Source organism: Ammodytes marinus (genome assembly GCF_949987685.1).
Source record: "Ammodytes marinus genome assembly, chromosome: 8".
Classification (NCBI taxonomy): domain Eukaryota; kingdom Metazoa; phylum Chordata; class Actinopteri; order Uranoscopiformes; family Ammodytidae; genus Ammodytes; species Ammodytes marinus.
Genome location: NC_137212.1, coordinates 16,625,391 through 16,644,735, shown reverse-complemented (window position 1 = coordinate 16,644,735; position 19,345 = coordinate 16,625,391). Strand labels below are relative to the sequence as shown.

Sequence of the window (19,345 nt, the reverse complement as noted above, 5' to 3'; positions counted from 1 at the left end):
GATTTATCTTTCACGTGGTAATACAGCTGCAGTAAAATGGGTTCAACATCCCTAATTGTGTTGTTAAATAATAAAAAGCACTGCCTGGTACCTGTAGTCTCTGTATGTGTATGCTGGCGGCTCCTTCCAGCACTCGTTGGCTTCAGGGTCTAGCAGACAGTTGTCAGCGTGGATGGGATGGCTCAAGTCAATCCTGTGATCTTGCTGGCCTGTGAATGGACAGCCGATACAAAAAAATAAAAAAATAATAATAGATAAATATATATACAGCCTTTCAATTATGATCAAAAATTAACTCTTGTTTTCCAGGTTTGTCTTCTTGGGTTGTCAGTTTTTCTAATCCGACACCAGCCTGGCATACTGTAGTATATGCACCAGTATATGTACAGTATGTATCAAGTGGAGTGTTTTTGTGTGTGCCAGTGACCTGTGATGGCTGTCCGGCACACCAGGTGTGTGTAGGAGAAGTGCAGGGTGGAGTTGAGCATGAAGTAAGACTCAATAATCCGTCTCGCTCTCTCGCTCACGTCGTAGAACAGGCGGGCGCTCCCCATAGGTACTCTGCCCTCGTAGCCGTACTGCATGGGAGGGGAACAAAAGCCAGAGACTGTGATGTGTGTAGTCAAGCAATACATTAAAGAATAATGCTATACAGGTAAAAAAAAAAGAAAAGAAAAATAAGCTCCATTGTGACACTGTTTATGGTTTGAATTCGGACTCATCAGTTTTTAGATTCAACTCTTCTCTTCAACCTATTTTTGCTCAGACAATATATCAGTGTCACTGACAAAGTTTTGGGCGGATGCAGTCTAACGAAATCATGCCGTGGACTCTTGGCTTCTGTTGACGTTTAGTGATGAGTGTATACCTTCAGGGTTTTGAGCACAGTGGCTCCTTCGAACTTCTCATTGGGAGTGTGTGGAGACATCCTCCCTCTGTAACCGTCTCCTGCCATGGTGACAGCCTGCGAGGCAAGACAAAAAAAAGACAAAAATTAAGCCGCAAGTACAGGCTTATGTATTGAATGAAAAGCTAATTCATCATCAGTCAAGAATAATTTTCAAAAACATGAATCCTTATTTTTTTTTTATATAACTGCTTTGAATATCCTTACATGTGCCAGGTGTATGAGGTCTGAACACTCCTCCTCAGATATTACATGGTCCAGCAGCACCCGCTGAGTGCCGTTCAAGGCCGCAGAGTTCTGCACCAGCTGCACTTTGTCATACACCAGGGGGCCACCTACAGACATCACAGAACAGTAATTAAAAAAAAGAAGATGCATAACAATATAGAAAACCATGGTGGTAAGAAAGAAAAGATTTAACTGACACTGATTACTTCCCCTTTGCAGTTAAACTATACTATACTATCCATTACACCTCTGGATGCAGTGAGTGATGATTTACCTTCTTTTAGTTGAGGCGGAGCAAGGACAGTGAAGTTCTTCTTCTCTGAGATGGGAACATAGTCCATCCAGCCGTCTGTCCCCGAAGGAATCCTGGGAGAACAGAAAATGGCGAAAGTGTTTTGTTGTCAAGATTTATAAAAGAATGATTTTGAACTTGCTAGAAACTGATTTGTTGGCAACTCTTTGTGCACAACACAAACGATCTGTTTCTGTCCACCTGATGAGTGTTATTCCAATATTAACCCTCTTTTAGCTCTGTCCTGTTCTCCACCAACTGCTGAGGGAAATGTCTCTTTCTCAAGCTGCTCAATGCGCCTATATGTTGATGAGCTAGTGGCTATTTGGGGCTAGACAAGTAGTGAACAGCTTTTGCTACAACAGAGGACGTCTCAGGTAATGCGAAGACAAATTGTAATAACATAATATATAGTCAGTACACTTGATGTTAGTTTTTCAAGTTTTACAGATGTAAAGCTCTGGCTACCTGCTTGAGTCATCCCTTCTACCTGTGCTGCTCCAGTAATTCTGCAAAAAAAAAAGCAAAAGGTTAGTCTTTATTCTGCAAAGAAATGTATAACTTTACATGTGTCAGAATGGCCAGCAGGCGTCGCTGTTGTCTGAGAAGACTGTAGTGTGAGCTGCAGCGGCTGTGCCAGATACCTGTTTCTCTGCCTCCAGTCTGCCAGGCAACAGTGGCACATTAATGGTTTACACACCCAGCAGAAGATCTGCTCTTCATCAGAGACATGTGGAGTGGCTTACATATAACTGCCTGTTAAATTACTCAATCTCTTTTCATTTCTGGGCAAAACTTCAAAACAATTTATGGGTGGGCAACGTTCTCCCAATAACAACTTGCAGTCTTCTCTGAGTTCATGGTAACACATTAAGAATGAGCAAAATTTGGTATAATGTTGTATCCTAGTAACTCACCCCTTCAGTATATTCCACACCCATGGTTTTGCTACCAATCAGAAGGAGCTCCAGTTCCTGTTGGTGCCTTCTGAGGTACCAAGCCGCTTCCTGCCAACACACAAGCACACCAAAGGTTTACGTTGAATAGATTCCTGAGTTATTAATGCTTATGGGAGATAAATGTTTACTACCCTTTACTGTTTTCAGCCACAGTAGGCATTCATCCTTCATGCATCAAAGCCCATCGCCATGACTGTTCCAAACTCTAAAAAGGGACAGTGTGCTCTTGTCCTTGCTCTCTCAGCACCAAAAAAACAAAACAAGAATGGCATATTCCCCACCTCAGTGCCAGGACTAAATGAAGTGTGATGGCTTCTCTTTTTCTTTCGTCCTCACACAGGGACAGTTTGAAAGAAATAACTTGAATGGAAGCAAAATATACTGTTGCCCAAAACCCTAAATTGCACAACACAAACATTCCATTAAGTTATTTTTACATTTTACATTTTATTATTAAAGCATGATTACCAAGATATATATATTAAGCAACATTTTACAGTGAAAAATGGCGAACAGATTATGTCATGGAAGGATCTTTACTGATTTTAAACTCATACGTAATGTATCTTTGGCGTTTCTACACACTATTTTACACTAACTTATGTTATATAGATACTGTAGAAGTAATGGGTAAAGCAGAGAGCTTATAGCAGCTGATATATCACTCAAGTTCTACTCACATTTTGTCTCAAGGGGACAGTTTTTTTGTGAATATACATGTGTAAACGTGTAAATGGGCTATTAGAATACATACATTGTTTTGACTGTCTGACTGTCCCAGTACCCTTAAAACAAACAGCCCCCAAATTGTTCCAGGGCTTCTGTGGGCACTGTGACATGTATTTTCCTCCTACTTCACCATTCCTGAAATGCAAGATTTTTTTTGGCAGGGAGGCAGGTCGCGCCAGGCATTGAGATCTAGGGCCTCTGTAAATGAGCTCCCCTAGGCCGGAGGGGGGAGACGAGCAAAGGCCATCTGTCGGCCAACGACTGTACTGTTAACTGGACTGGAGAGACTTGAGGGCTAGAAAAATGTGAGCTATGAGTAGAAAAACACAAGCATGAGCCTGCAACACATCGCCACTTGGTCCCTCTTTATCCCTGACACACACACACACACACACACACACACACACACACACACACACACACACACACACACACACACACACACACACACACACACACACACACACACACACACACACACACACACACACACACACACACACACACACACACACACACACACACACACACACACACACACACACGGCCCTACTGGGAACCTCACTTGTAATGAGTACCAGGCTTTCTAGGAAAAAGAAAAAAACCGTCGACCCCTCACAGAAGATTCTGACCTCTTTCGGCTCGCCATCCTGTCCCAGCACGTCTCTGTAGTAAGCCACGTTTTCCGTGATGAACTCCTCTCCATCGTGGAATAACAGGTAACTCAGAGCACACTGTAGAGCCTCCTGCAGCCTGTCCACTGCAGAAAAAAGACACAGAAAACAGTTACAGTGATTCATAAATAATACAGTATATTTAACCTGTGTTATTTTAACCTATAGTAGCACTTTGGAGATGTTATTTTATAGGTGGTTCCCCACTTATCAACAGTTGTTAGTTATGTAACAAAAAAACAGAGGAAGGCACAAAACAAAAAGGCAGTGAAGAGGAAGACCGGAAGTTAAAAAAAACATGGATTAAACAAGATTTAAAATCTCCAATGGAAAGAAAAGCCTTCAACACATTTTATTTGACCTAATTGAGATTCGGTGTGCAACTACAGTCCATATAACTTTGGTGTCTTTGTACGTTATAGTGCAGATGAGCAGTCTTGGGTTTCTGCTGTTTTCCTGGATGGACTGGATATGACCAGTGTTTGAGTGCGTGTGTTTGTGTGTGAAATGTGGAAATGGATCTCTAGCGGCTGACATTCCAAAAACATTACGACATTGAGCAACATCTACACTATGGGTTGACATGATGGAAAAAAACACACACACACACACACACACACGGAGGTCAGTGATGAGGTGAGACAAACAGCAGGACTGTCCTTCCTACACTGAACATTTGTCTAAACCAGGGGTGTCAAACTCATTTTGGTTCGAGGGCCACATACAGCCTCTCTGATCTCAGGTGGGCCGGACTAGTAAAATAATGGCAAAATAACTCCAAATCCCTAACTTTGTTTTTCAGTAATATGCTTTATCACTCAGCCTACATTTGTAACCTACATTATCACGGATCACAAGGGATCTCTGTACCCCCCAGGAGATGTCTTAGTAAAGGTTGCTGCCGGCCATGGGAATAGGAGGTGCGGCGCGCAGCGCCGCAGCAAAAAATTTGGGGGTAATTTGCTCAAAGATGCCAATGTGCACTAATGAAATAAACAACTGTTTATTTGAATACACAAATACAACAGGCACTGACCTTACAGTTGTCCAATTTTGTTTACTATATGTACAGGGACACATTTTGTGCAAACATGCAGACTGTACAAAATACAATTAAATAAAAGTGCAACTTCTACTGTTTTGATTTATTTTTAAATACAGAGGTTATTGGTTGTTTTGGAATTTGTTTTTCCCAATTTAAAACATAAAAATAAAGCAGCATTGAAAATTAGGAAATAAATCTTGTAGGCCTACACTAGCATGCTCCTGCTCGTTTTGCGCACACAGAGCCGCAGACACACCACGCTTGCTAGTACATTAATTGTTCAGCACTAAAAATAAAAATAGTTTTATTTTTATAAAAAAGTAATAAAATAAATGTACTAAAAATAAAAATGTTTTTTTTTTTGGTTTTTACTTTGCCATAAAGCACTGGAGGAAACATTAATAGCGGTGAAGCAGGATTGCCAATTACCATTTCCCACGTTGCTAAAATGTGCTTTTTTTATTTAGGCTGCCCCCTAGCGGCAGGAGTGAGCATTTCGGTTATTTCTTTAAAAATTCATAACTCCTCACAGGAATGGGCTAGAGACTTACTTTTTTTTTTGACATACTCAGAAATTTATGCTCTACAGGTCGCGGGCCTGATCAAATCATCTCGCGGGCCGGATCCGGCCCGCGGGCCGTATGTTTGACACCCCTGGTCTAAACAATAGACTGTATAGGGGTCCAAACACACAGATCAACAAACCTCTGAAAACACGTATGTCACCTACTACACACCTTCTGCTCTTCACCACCACACAAACACATTTTTTACAAGCATGTAAGGTTCAGGGTTAACCAGAGACTTCCTGTCTTGGCTGAGGGCATAGGCAGTCTATCAGCTGCAGTCAGCTGTGTCTCCCCAGGTCAACACACATCCTGGAGATTTGTGCTCAGTCCAACAGAAAAACGTCAATGCGGATGTATTCAGTAAACTTAAGCAGCTAAAGCAAAATGAGAGGCTGCTGAGTGATGGCAGACGTCCGCTGTGGCAGTGTGGTGCAGAGCCACTGAGGAGTGTTAAGCACATGCAGGGCCACATTGCTGCTGGGTGCTCAGAGCACTCAGATTAGGCTACTTGTGGAACTAACTGCCATAGATTTAAAATTTTGACAGTAGGAATGCAGGTACTTAAAAAAGTAATAAGTCAAAGTCTAATATCATGCATCCAACATGCTGCTAAAAGAGACACAATCTAATTAAAGTTGAGATAAAAGAACTTGATAGCGCTGTAAAAAATGTTAAATTGCATTCCATATTAAAAATATGACATGCCGATATAGAATTCAGATACTGTACGTTAGAGGTTGTAAAACAATGCGAAGTCATGATGAGCAACACAATAGAAATAAGAAATTTTCACCAACATTGTTTGGCTATTGATTGAGGGTGCATGCCATAGAAAATATTATAAATGGGGTTTCAGATCATGAAAAGGTAAGGAACATCACTTAAACCAAAAAAAACAGAAGTAGATTAGTCCAATCAAAAGCTGTCATACAAACTAATTTTGGCAACCATTTTCTTATTTACAATACAATAGAATAACTTACTCACTGAGACACTTTTTATAACACAGTTTTAAAACAGCAGTTTTTGAGGTTTTCACAGACTTACACACACTAGGGGCTTTAAGGAATCAAAGCCTGCTCTCAGAGTGTTTGCACAGACCCAATGATCCACTTTGTTTTATTAGAGCCACATGCTGACGGGCCATTAAGTATAATCTGGTGATCTCACAACCACTCGGCGCAATGTCTTCCCCAACTACGCTTTGTTGTTTGTTGCCAACAGCATTATCTTTATAAAAGCTTTGAATGTTACCAACAACGACTTGAGGCTATCCACAGACACCGACACAGACACATACATACTGTATATAAAGGTTGCATAGAAAGGCACACAAACACACCAGATAACACAAAGAATACTTGTGAGACAATGTGAACCTTCAAACAGGGTTTGGCCAACTGTTGATTGACTCAACCCATCAGCTGCTCTGTGGTCAATGCGAGTTTCTGCATGTGCATGTGTATGTGTGTTTGGGCTTATGACCAATGGGTGTGTCCATCACCATTTTGTTCATAATTACAACAAGCATATTCGTTCATGTTTAGGACTGTCCTTAACGGTGAGGAACTCACCCTGGAAGTAAGCAAACTGAAGGTAGTCGTAGTGTAGTGGCAGGTAGTTCTCCATGGGTGAGAGACGGCCTGGCCGGGTGGAGAGGTCTCGAACACATTCGTGTTCACAGTGCAGTACCTGAGTGAAATGATCTGAAACAAAATGGTTTTGGATCAATTATTAGAACACCAACACAACTTGTGTGACCGTAAGCAACTTTTCATCAAGGCGTTTGGCTTCTTGTTTGGTTTAAGTTGAGATGAGTTACCAATGTGCCCATCACTGATATATGTAAATTAGGTGAGGAAAGTATGTCAGTCCCTGAATAAATGCTAAACTTGCCAGATAAACAATTCATTATTATATAAATGATACCTGCAAATCGCAAAAAGTCATTTTTTTTTAGGAAAACTAATTTTTTTTTATGTATAGCTCTTTTGGGGATTCAGAGAGAGAGAGAGAGAGAGAGCGAGAGCGAGAGAGCAAGAGAGAGAGAGAGAGAGAGAGAGAGAGAATAAAATAAATAAATAAATATAAATAAAAAGCAAAAATCGGAAAAAAACAGCAGATACAAAATCATTACAGTGAGTTCTTTCGACAAGCCTGTTAGGCGATAAGGTATATTATACAAAGTCGTTGGAAAAGGGATATTAGTCTCACGCTACATGTCACTGTGGATCAAAGCTACATCAATAATCTGGTAAAGTTTTATTGGACTAAAATGTAGAATAAATACATAACCACTGAAATTGAGGGTGTATCATATAGTAAAAAATGTATAATAATAATGAGAATAAGACCAGTGCATAAAACAGATGTTGGAAATGGCTCTTGGAGAGCTTCGGTGGTTGAAAATGTCTCTTGCTCCCTGTTGTCAAGATCTTGTGGAGAGTCTGCTTGGGATTCGTCTGAACACATATTTTGTGGGAAAAAAAAACATTGGAATGAGTTGGACTTGATGAGCTATATCAAATCAAAACACAACCAGTCCAACGTCATGTCCTTCCCAGTTGCTGTGAAGTCGATCAACTGACTTCCCTTGTTCCCTTGTTCCCTGTTCGTGCTTTCATGCCTTTGTTGTCCCTCAGGTGGTGATGAATAGTGTTGTTTGTTGAGCCAAGTCAGGTTTCTCAGGGTGCTACGTATCATTTCCTTATGGCAAGCCAGTACAGTGGATGACAGCATGCTTTTGTGTGTTTGTGTGTGTGTGTGTGTGTGTGTGTGTGTGTGTGTGTGTGTGTGTGTGTGTGTGTGTGTGTGTGTGTGTGTGTGCTATGAGCGTGAATGTACAATGAGGTCACTCTTGAGCAGCTGCAGCATTACTTTCTTCACCCTTGGACAGGCAGAGCGGTCTGTTTCGATCTATTCAAGCATCTCCGAGGAGCAGATACTGTATGTGAAATGTTCTTGGTCAAGAATATTTTCCTCTTGAAAATGAAACCACAAAAATACATAGGATATACATCGTACCGCAAATAAACACCGTAATCATAGACTCAATGATGTAGTGCCATGGAAAATAATCCCCCTGATCGTAGGTGAAACAGATCTCGGCCAAAACTAATTAGCTTACTTTTCTGTGTTTATGCAACCGGGCCTTACATAAAAAAAGTACACTTGTCAGCAATTAAAGTGCGGCTACTGCACATAACCCCTCCTCGATTTCCAGAGAGAAAGGCCACAAAAGCAGCCACCAACTAGAGATGATGTATGTGTGTGTATGTGCATAGCAGAGTATTCGTGTAATGATGATGTGGTGTAAGAGTTTTGCGGCGGATAGACTCATCCATCCACATCAAATATGCCCCGATTCTTTAAAGGAAAACAGTTAATGCCCTCAGACTCCTATTGGCTGCCCACCATGTTGTAAACATTATAATATATAAAACACAGTACATCAAATGTGAGGTTAGTGCTTGGTATTCATGAAGCTCAGTAAACTGTATGACTAACACTTGGTGTTAAAACAACGCAGAAGCTCCTTTCTTCCAGTGGCTGCTGAGCTTAGCTGGTACTGTCTTATAGTGACCTCTGTCGTTGAAGTGCTCTGTATCATTTAGGGACAGAAAACAGGCCTATGCAGAGCTATTAATAGGAACTCTGCATTCTCCCGATTATTTTCTAAACCATAATATAGCTGATTTTTACCTCTTTACAGGCAAACATTGGTATTAACGCTCTCTAAAAGCCTAATTTAAGTTTATATTTTGAATGAAAAAAATGCTCCCTGGGTCCTCTACAGCATGGCTTAACACATCTTAACAGCATCATGAAAAGGGTTTAGTGACACCCCAGGGGGCCATAATGTGGTAAGATGTGGTTTTATCTATGTAAGTAATGTCAATAATCAGAAAGACCGAACGGTAAACTCTAAACATTGGGAGTATACTTGATTTTAAAGAGTGACTCTTCTTTTCTGCAAGCAGTTTTCCAGCTAATTTAATAATCCGAAACCACAGTGCTGTAGTGAACCATACTACAATGAAAAACTCATGGAGGTTTGTCGGACAAAGTCAGATCCAATCTTTACGTCCCATTCTTATGTTCTGAAAATGTTTTTTTTTTTTACACATTATGCTGTTGGTGCCCTGCTCCGATCAATTAATCCGCCCATTTTTACCATCAAGAAATTCAAGCCAATGCACTGAAATGTAAACATGCAAATCTGGATATTTCAAGATGTGGAGTTCCAGGAAAAGCTTGGCGACATATGAGAACAAATATTGATAAAATAATTTGCAACCTGACTGTAACTAACAACCAGTATTTCAATATTTACTGTATGAGAGTGTACGGGTGTTTTTTTTCCTTCAAAAGTGGAGGTTCACAGAGATGACATGCAAACAAGGGAGAAACACATGTAAACAATTAAACACATTTACATTTTAAGAACTCATTGAGCTGCACCACTCCCTTCGAACAATGGCCAACAGTATGAAAAGGGATATAGCTTTAGGAACCTGGCTGTTACCCTACATTTGCCCTTCTACCCAGTGCCAACTACCATCCAATGCCAATCTGCTCCCAGGGATATTTGATCACCTAGTGAGCGAGAAGGGTGTTGTTTGACTTGTCTAAGCCTCCCAAGGCTCTGTCAACACAACAAAGCCTAGCTCGGGTTCAGTGCCACGCACTGAAGTCGGGCACGTTGGTGCAACCATCATGATAAATTGATGAAATACTCCCCTTGCCAAATAAACAGACTTGTTCCTTTCATCCAAGACTGTAATGTACTTTCAAGACTTTTCAGAATCAACTCAAGACAGTATTTATGACCTGACTGTCAGAGGGCTGAGTGTCTAAAAGTTAAACACAAGTGGTGTTTACAAACCAACGGAAAACACAAACGTCCAAGAGGGTTTTTCAATGCATTGCCACATCCAGGGAGTGGTCTAATCAGTTATCACATCATAAAAATGATAAAACAAAAAAACACATAATGTTTTAATGCTACGGTAAGATTTAAACTCAGTCATGTTACTGTTGATTTTGTCACTATATGTGCATGGGGTTTTAAATCTGTGCCAGCTGTCTTATCAACATCTATTCAAGATCAACATGTTGTGTTGTGGATGCACTAAACAATTAAAATGGCAATTTAAACAAGAAACTACTGGTTCCAATTAAAATGTTACAGTTTCAAAAAGGTAATTTGTGCAGAATAAACAAAGCTCTGTAAATCAGATTTCACCAACAAAAGAGACGTCCACATCACGTCCAGCTTCCTGCTCGGATTGTAATACAATATTAATTGTCTTATTCTTCCACTCACTCTTACTCATGCCCCGCTTCTTCTTCTTACATGACATGTGCAATTTAGGATTATGTTCTGTGTGAGTTGAGGTAAAAAAAAATAAAAAGATTAACGTTTTCTGTTCAAGTAAGACTTTTTACAGAAGTCGACTCTTACCTGATACGAGTTCTTGGAGGCTGTAACGGTAGCGGAGGTGGTCGTGGCCCTCAAACCTCTGTGGCAGTTGACACAGGACCCGGCACTCTACGTCGGCTTTATAGTACTCCAACAGAGCGTCCTCAAACAGAGAGATGGCTCCTTCATAGTCGCCTTTGTCGTACAAACTCACTGCTGCCGTGAAGGAGCGCTGTGGTGGAGAAGAGATGGAGCATTATGAGAGAGGCCAATAGGATAGGATGAGAATGCATGACACTTGGTGTTCAGCGGAGATCTGATTTGCTGGTGTATTGAATTATTTATCTTTGACGTTTTTATATGGTATTATATGGATATAATACCAGTCCTTTGGTGCATATCAAATTTATTGTAACACCATTGATCATTTGTTTGGAATAAACAGAAGTAGAGGGGATTCCCACTATCAGTTATTTATATTTATATTTTTATTTTTTTTATAAATATTGATTAAAGCTCCCAAAGAAAATTAGCTGAATATTGCAAACAGGCTGCCCTTGGGATTTATAAAGTAGTTTGAATTGAATTGAAGCTTCATCCAAACAACAGGTTAAAGAATACAATCTGGTTTAAAAAACACACAAACACACACACACACACACACACACACACACACACACACACACACACACACACACACACACACACACACACACACACACACACACACACACACACACACACACACACACACACACACACACACACACACACACACACACACACACACACACACACACACACACACACACACACACACACACACACACACACACACACACACACACACACACACACACACACACACACACACACACACACACACACACACAGTTTGCTATATCCATCTACTGACAGGGTACAGAGCTAAGCAATTGTAAGTAAATGGTAGTGTCAGAGACACAAAAACATAAGTTATAAGTTGTGCTTAAAAGTTTAGTTTAGGTACAGTTTGCATGTACAAGCTTGTCTTGAAAAAAGACAGAGAGGGAATGGAGAGAGGGGGGAAAAAGGACCCAAAAGTCATTCGGGATTCAGGGCTTCACCACAATCGGCAGTTAACCCACTAGTTTCTAGTCATTAAACTCCATGGGCCATTAACAGAAAGGCCCCTTCATCCAGTGGCAATGGCTTCTTTTCCCTTTAAGAAAGATGTGAGGTAGAAAAAAGCGTTTTTCCCAGGATAGAAAAAGAAGGCTAAATGGCAACCGGTGAGAGTGATTATTTTTAACAGGCTCAGACGGAAGCATCAAACAGGATTGAAATAAGAATGGAAAGAAAACAGGCAAAGCATAGTAGGAAATAACCAAATATTAACCACTACTTACATCCAACTCACACATTAAAAGTGTCCTATAGCTTACCTGGTGAGGCCGGGCTTCTCGGTCAACAAAGTGGTCCTCCGTAGTGCCCTGCAGGTCTTTGTACTGCTCCAGATTCTGACCCATCTCCACATGTTCTGGATTGGCCTGGAAATAGGTGTGAGCCGCTGCTGCTGCCTTATCAGGCTGCTTCAACTACAAAGAAACCAAAAAATAAAGAAAGAGGTGTTATTGTAAAAAAAACCTATGCTTTAAAAAGGCACACATTGATTTAGTGCAGTTGATGAATGTTTTCTGAGATTAGTCAGAATAGGTCACAATCCCATAATCTGTTAAATCAGTTTTCCGTAAGAATTTAAATATGTTAAACTAGATTTTCCAATTTCTTGCTAAACAGAAACAGAACGCACACAACTGGTGTTTGACGATAACAAAAGCAGACGGACAACCTGCACAATCTTCTCCTCTCACAGGATAATAACAGAATACTCGCCAAAATACCAGTGTCATGGTTTTTCTCTCTCCGTCACTCTCCAGCCCTTTCCCTCTCCCATCTCACACCAAGCCACCAGAGGCCCTAAGACCTTCCCTCCAGTTCCCACCACCTGACTGACTGAATTTCTGAATTTTGTTCAAAAGACCAAGTGAATCAGATTAATAGGGAAGCAATGCTTACAGCTAATGGGAGGAACGAAGTCTCACACTCAAATCATATGAACTCAAACTCAATGGAGTTTGGGAGTATTAGAATGGAATAATCACAACAGACCTCCCATCCTCTTCTTGAGAAATCTATATAACATCAACCCCATTGACTGTATAACAAATGGAAAAACAGGCAGTTTACTGTTGATAGTTGCAGACTTTATATCATAAACACATTCAGTTGCAAATAAACTATGTTACTGTGTGTTTGTTAGTGATACTGATATAGTGTGCTCCATAAATTACTTCAAGATAAACAGAAGGAAAGATTAAAGCTGTCACACACAGCTGTTTGCAGCTGTCTGACTGATAAACTCATCCAAACAGAAGAAGAACATTTCACAAACTGTATACTTTATAGAACATTTTTAAAGAGGTTTCACAAACAAAAGTTAATCTAAACACTGCATGGAAATTCATTGGAAATGTGTTGTATTGAATATATGCACTGACGGACAGGAAGCCCAGATGAGTGTGTTATGGTCTAGTTACTGAGCAACACCAAAAAGCTACTGTAGATGCTCGATTTTACATTGTTTTTTAAGAATCTATATATCAATGAATCTGTTAATTATTGCCACAATAACAGTTTCTCACTGTTTGCAGTCAGCCTCATTAACAAGGCTCCAGGGCTGCCACTGACTAACACTTTCATCCCCACCCACCCTACATGTAATATTATTACACATTTTCTATTTTTATTCTGTGACATGCCTTTACTTATTTTATTTCTATGTTTATTGTGTGCATCATCAGACCACAGTAGATTCCTTGTATGTGTGTATGTGTGATTGATTCTGAACATCAATGGACTTATCCCCAGAGTGGCCTTCGCCATTGTTCTGAGGTTTCTATCAGTCCTGTGTAAGCAAAAGATTGTTGTTACAGTTGTTGCATCAAGGCGGTACATGGTTGCAAGTAGGAAAACTAAGTTGGCAAGAAAGAGGGTTGTTTACATTCCCGAACTTGATCATCGCACCGTGCAATAGCTGCAAAATACATACATTAGAGTGAATCAGTTAAGATGACTTCCTTGAACATCCTAGATATGTGAACCACAAAAGTTCTGTTTCTGCTCTCAGAAAAACAACAACACAAAGCTGTGAGCAGAGAAGAAGATCCCAGACGTCTTTAAGATGCTTTTTATCACTGAAAAAGTGTTTTGGAAGAATATGAGAACGCGCCTGGTCCTTATCAGATGAGATCCTAATCGTGCTCAAGCCACAACATGGTTTCTCTCATCTGTCTTCTCACAGCAACACAGCCACCTTACAAAATAGCCCTTATCAAGTTGGCTTCACCGCACGGGTCCATTTTACCCCCAGCATAATAAGTAAGTCAACAGTTGAAGATGCATGTGACCTTTGACCTTTGTTGCAGAGGTGAAGTAGTTATGGTGTTTTTGAAATTCACTGAATTGGGTTAAAAGTTAAAACAGAGAGATCAAAATGTGGAGGTAAGCAGGAAAGAAGGGGATGAAAATAAAAGACGGATAGATAGGTGAGAGCAGACGAGGTTGGAGACAACATTTAAGAAGGGGTTTGATATCTCTTAAAGCAACGTGAACTCAGCCACAGTATCGCATTTATCTTATTTGTATAACATCTTATTTCACTAGAGTTGAGAAGTTAAGTCTGGTATAGCGGCCAAGAACACAACATACTAGCCCCCCTGTTTCGCCACCCAGCACTGTTTCATATTTGCCAGGAAAGACACTTTTGTCACAACATCAGGTTTAAAGTGTCATCAGACTGTGTATAGGTTATTCAAGAATGACCTTTTCTGCACTGAGCCACGCAGAAATGATTTTTCCCCATCAAGCAACCCGTTATTCTTGACTGGGGAGTCAAGTCGGACAAAATCAGGCCTTTTTCATGTGGGAACAGAAGAGACGGGAGAAGAAAAATGCCCAGCTGGACATGGTTGGCTTGGTTACACCTGAAAGGCCAAAGAGTGGGGTGGCGTTGAGTGCATTCCTGGTCAGATCACTTGGAAGAGAGCTACGATGGGTGAGAGGCACAAGTTAGGTCTTATAGTAGTACACATAGTCAATTGTGTAATACTTGAAGAACAACTTATACTAAATAAGAGCAAGGCCAAAGTTTAATAACCTGACGATAACTTGCCAAATGCTTTATTTATATAGTACAGCTACAGTAGCTGTCAGGCTTGGAGATCTTGATTTCATTATATAGCAAGAAATTGACAACAGAAAATGTACAGAACAAGTAACTGCACTTCCACACACAGCCAAAAGTAAATGCACAACATTTATACCAATTTGCTGTCTGTCTGCTGTCGTAGGAGAGAAAGAGATTGAAATCTATGAGAAAAGTAATAATGGACTGCACATTGAGGAAACCTGAGTACAACCAAAAACTGAATTGCAACACTGTAGCACACAGCAAAACATGGAATGCATTCAACACTGATGAAATCTGGGAAAGTGTATCTGGGGGCAGATTTTTTCCTTCTCTAACTGATGGCGCAACCTCAGACACACGACCGAGCCCTATCATGTGTCCTCTGCTGCCGCATTCCTATCGAGGTAGCCCCAAGATAACTCAGGGAGAACATCCTCCTTAAAGACACTATTGTCCACTTGGCTGATTCTGGATCTGATATTCATATTTTGATATTCTTTCTCCAGAATCCCTGAGACTAAACACCAAAGATCTCAGCATCTGTGGTGAACAAAGAAGGGAATGGGTGAGAGGAAACAGTCACCTGCCTCTACCTTCTCTGGCACCTCATACCCTCTGGGACAACCTGGCTCAGACTCTGGGTTAACTGGAAGAAGGGGGGATTTCTCCACTACACCCTCTCAGCACAAACACAGCTGTGATCAGCCACTGCCAGATCTATTGTCCCAAGACCAGACGTCGTAAAAAACCTGGGGAAGCCCCACTGAATGTTTCCCTATAATCAATCCTTGGGCAACATTTCTAAGAGATGCAGAAATATAGTGAAGCCACGTGGTGAAATAACGTTTTAGTTATTTGAAGAGAAAAAAAGATCAGATCTACAGTGTGTTCCAGTGTATGCAGATTTACAGTCTTATTTAACAGAACTTGAGCCCACACCTACAAGATCTTCAATACTATTTCATGGAGACAGACAATTCAATATGGAAGATTTCTGAGAGACTGGGTACTGCATCAAACTGTCAAAAATCCAAAATAGTTGGAGCAAGCTTGGATATTCTAAATTAAAAACACGTGCTCATATATCGGTTAAAACACCCCCTCAGGCTGACAGAAAGCAGAAATCAATCACAGGTTTAAAGAGAGATACGAAATAGTCTAATGGAAAAACATACAGCCTAGATACAACCACACACGGGTAAATGAAAATTACTTCTTCTTCCACAGAGGACAAAACAATAGATGCCAAGAAGGTAAGTTATTTTCTTTGAAAACCTGAACATCTCCAGAGTGGACATTATACAGTAAATGAAATCAATAAATGTTTTATTTATTATTATTATTCCGGACAATTACACATAATACATAATTTTCTCATTGCATATTCATACATATTACTTTGTGTTATCGTCCGAAGGGAAGCAGGAGAAGCCAAAGGCGTATCGGGTCCCGCCCCCACTGCCATAAGATTCAGATACACAGATACACAGCTACTACAGTAAGAATTTTTTTTTTCTTTTCTTTTTAAGAAGATTCATTCTAATACACAGATCATTTTAGGTCTCTATTTTCCTCTCTGCCTGTGACAATGCAGATAGTGATATGGCCTTGTCCATTTCTTCTCTAGTAGCCTAAACACATCTGCAAAAGTATTCAAAACAGTCAGTGTGTCTGCTGACCTCGGCTACAGTCCCATAACATGCAGTGTATTTACAAATTATTCAGTCAGAGAAAGTCTTCCATTTTTGAATCGGGTGTTCTTCTGAACACACAGCTGATAATTAACATTTATCTTTCATTTGAATTTCAATAGTCACACATTCCATTAGGTTATCAATAGCAGAGCACATTGTATTTACGATTTCAAACCTTATATTTTGACACAAACCAGTTTAAATCCCTTTAGTTCAAAGTCCATGCTATTGCCTTCTTTAATCCAAAAAGTCCATGCTTTTGCCTTCTTTAATCCTCGTCCCTCCGGAATGAAAAAAATTTGAAAAAATAAATTGAGACATTTTGTGGTTAAGACAATCTGGCAGGAATGTCTGTTTCTGGCTCAATGAAAAAAACAAATTGTGGTATCTCATCACATTAATGAAAACGTGTTTTAAAATTTTTAAAAATAATTTGTGCACTTTGGTCCATTGTTCAAAATGGCCTGAGTGTTACATACAAAAAATTACCCTACGAGATAATCGCACAGTTCTGATTAAATTAATGGGACGCAAGAAGTTACAATTTGATTCAACCTGCAAGCCCCTTTTCTCCAAATACAGAAACCAGCACTACAAAACAGAAATATATTGAATAATGTGAACACTTTCAGTTAATTCTGACATTACACTGTCAAGATTATTAAAGATACAACCACACTTAAAGAGCAAATCTTTGAAGTTCAGAGGTGTTCATCTTGTACCACATGAGTACAATTTTCCTCTCACATGAATTTCAAAGGAGCACCTGTGGAGGTGAATAATATCACTCAGTTTGAGTCCTAAGTTTGCCCTCTTCACTAAAGAGCAACCTGTGTTAGAGCTGCTGGACCGCCCTGCCACTCTGAGAGAAGTGTTCTTGATGTGGGCATCAAAGAGTGCCAAGGCAAACTTACATTTGCATGGCTTTCTCCACTGAGCCTTCTGCTTGATTCCCAGGTATGTAAATACACTTGGGCTGGCGCCACAGACGCAGAGGTTATGTTGTGACAAAAAGCACATATCCCAATGCCTCAAACGAACCTGGAACAGTCACTTTTTTATGTCCGTCTGAGTACAGCACTATAAATGCCATCCAGGAAAGAGTAAAATATGTGCTGTAAACCCTCCAGGCCTTAACACTATGGTCATTCAGAACAGCTTTGAAAACGTTTCCCTTTCCACACGCCTGGACGACATGTCATACCAGGTATATACTGTAGTTTTGAGTAAACTCCTGCCTCAAGTTCTGCCTAGGAGAAATTACGTCACGTTTGCCATTCATGTCTATGGGGTTTATCATTACAGATATCTACAATTCAGTTGCAGATATCCACTATGTGCATTACGGATATCTGCAACTGAATTGTAGAGACCTATCATGTAATCCCGGATAGTCAAATTTAGATGATAAATGACAATTCCGGCTGCCGTCATTTCACCTAGTCAAAACTGTTATTCAAGATATCTGTAATTACATTTTGACTAGGCGGAATGAAAGTTACAGATATCTACAATTTTAGATATCTGTAATTAAAACTCATTTCAAGATATCTATAACTTGATTATAAATATCTACAATTAAATTATGACTATCCCTAACTCCAGTTAGAGATATCTACAATGTCATTTCGCCATGTCAAAACTTAATTTAAGATATCTGAAAAGGAACATGTATATAAAAGGAACATAAGATATCTTGAACTGGAATTATGACTAGTCAAAATCAAATTGTAGATATCTCAAACTGGAATTACAGATATCTACAATTCAGTTGCAGATATCCGTAATTCACATAGTGGATATCCGCAACTGAATTGTAGATATCTGTAATGAGAAACCCCATAGACATGAATGGCAAAAGTGATGTCATTTCTCCTAGGCGGAATGTCTTTGTGGGTATGAAATGATAGTTGTGGATAGGAAGAATATAGTTGTGGATATCCAAAATGTTCTTTTTGATTAGGCGAAACTGAATTACAGAAATCTGCAACACATATCCAGTCAAGCGAATTTATGTTAAATCGGCTTGCAATAGTAGTCAGAAGCCAGCTCATGGCATAAGTCACGAGTCACGACCAAACATTATGCGATTGGTCGGCAGATCCAGAGTGGCACTGGGCAGATCCAATAGTTTTAAACTTCAACAGACACCCGCCTTCAAGTGAGGTAACATTGGTCAATTCAGTGATTCCAGACGTTCTGTACAAATGAAATGAAATACGGTGGTCTGGTAGGCCCAGGCTATTTTAAGGCTATTCAAGCGAACATAAGCATTATGTGAAAAAGCATAGCCCCCTGATTCACTTCAATGAGGCTATCTATCGCATTGACAGTATCAAAGTCAGTCAATGCAAAGGGCATTTTCCTGTTAAATTAGTTGTTAAGTGAAAAATATTTATCTACGGTTTACTTCATGATCAGAAAAACAAAGTATAACATCTGAGGTTTGGCATCTGGTAGCTTTAAACATTTACTTAGCCTATTACTCAAATTGGACTATCTGTAACAAGAGACTAACACCTTTTCCAGTTTAAACTCGACTTGAGCACTAATTGCACCTACAACCTTGACTGACCCATCCTAGAAAGGTGCATT

General features: G+C 40.0%; 1 protein-coding gene across 1 annotated transcript in view; it reads right to left on the bottom strand.

Annotated features, from left to right (window-relative positions):
• Positions 1-19,345, bottom strand: part of p3h2 (prolyl 3-hydroxylase 2) — a 60,344-nt gene that overhangs the window by 2,817 nt on the left and 38,182 nt on the right. The window contains exons 2-12 of the mRNA XM_080033398.1: positions 12,250-12,402; positions 10,868-11,057; positions 6,978-7,109; positions 3,748-3,875; positions 2,345-2,434; positions 1,896-1,936; positions 1,410-1,501; positions 1,115-1,242; positions 869-964; positions 428-578; positions 92-209 (exon numbers count right to left, since the gene is read on the bottom strand). Coding sequence (XP_079889524.1) covers positions 92-209; positions 428-578; positions 869-964; positions 1,115-1,242; positions 1,410-1,501; positions 1,896-1,936; positions 2,345-2,434; positions 3,748-3,875; positions 6,978-7,109; positions 10,868-11,057; positions 12,250-12,402 — 1,319 coding nt within the window. The remainder of the gene's footprint in view (positions 1-91; positions 210-427; positions 579-868; positions 965-1,114; positions 1,243-1,409; positions 1,502-1,895; positions 1,937-2,344; positions 2,435-3,747; positions 3,876-6,977; positions 7,110-10,867; positions 11,058-12,249; positions 12,403-19,345) is intronic.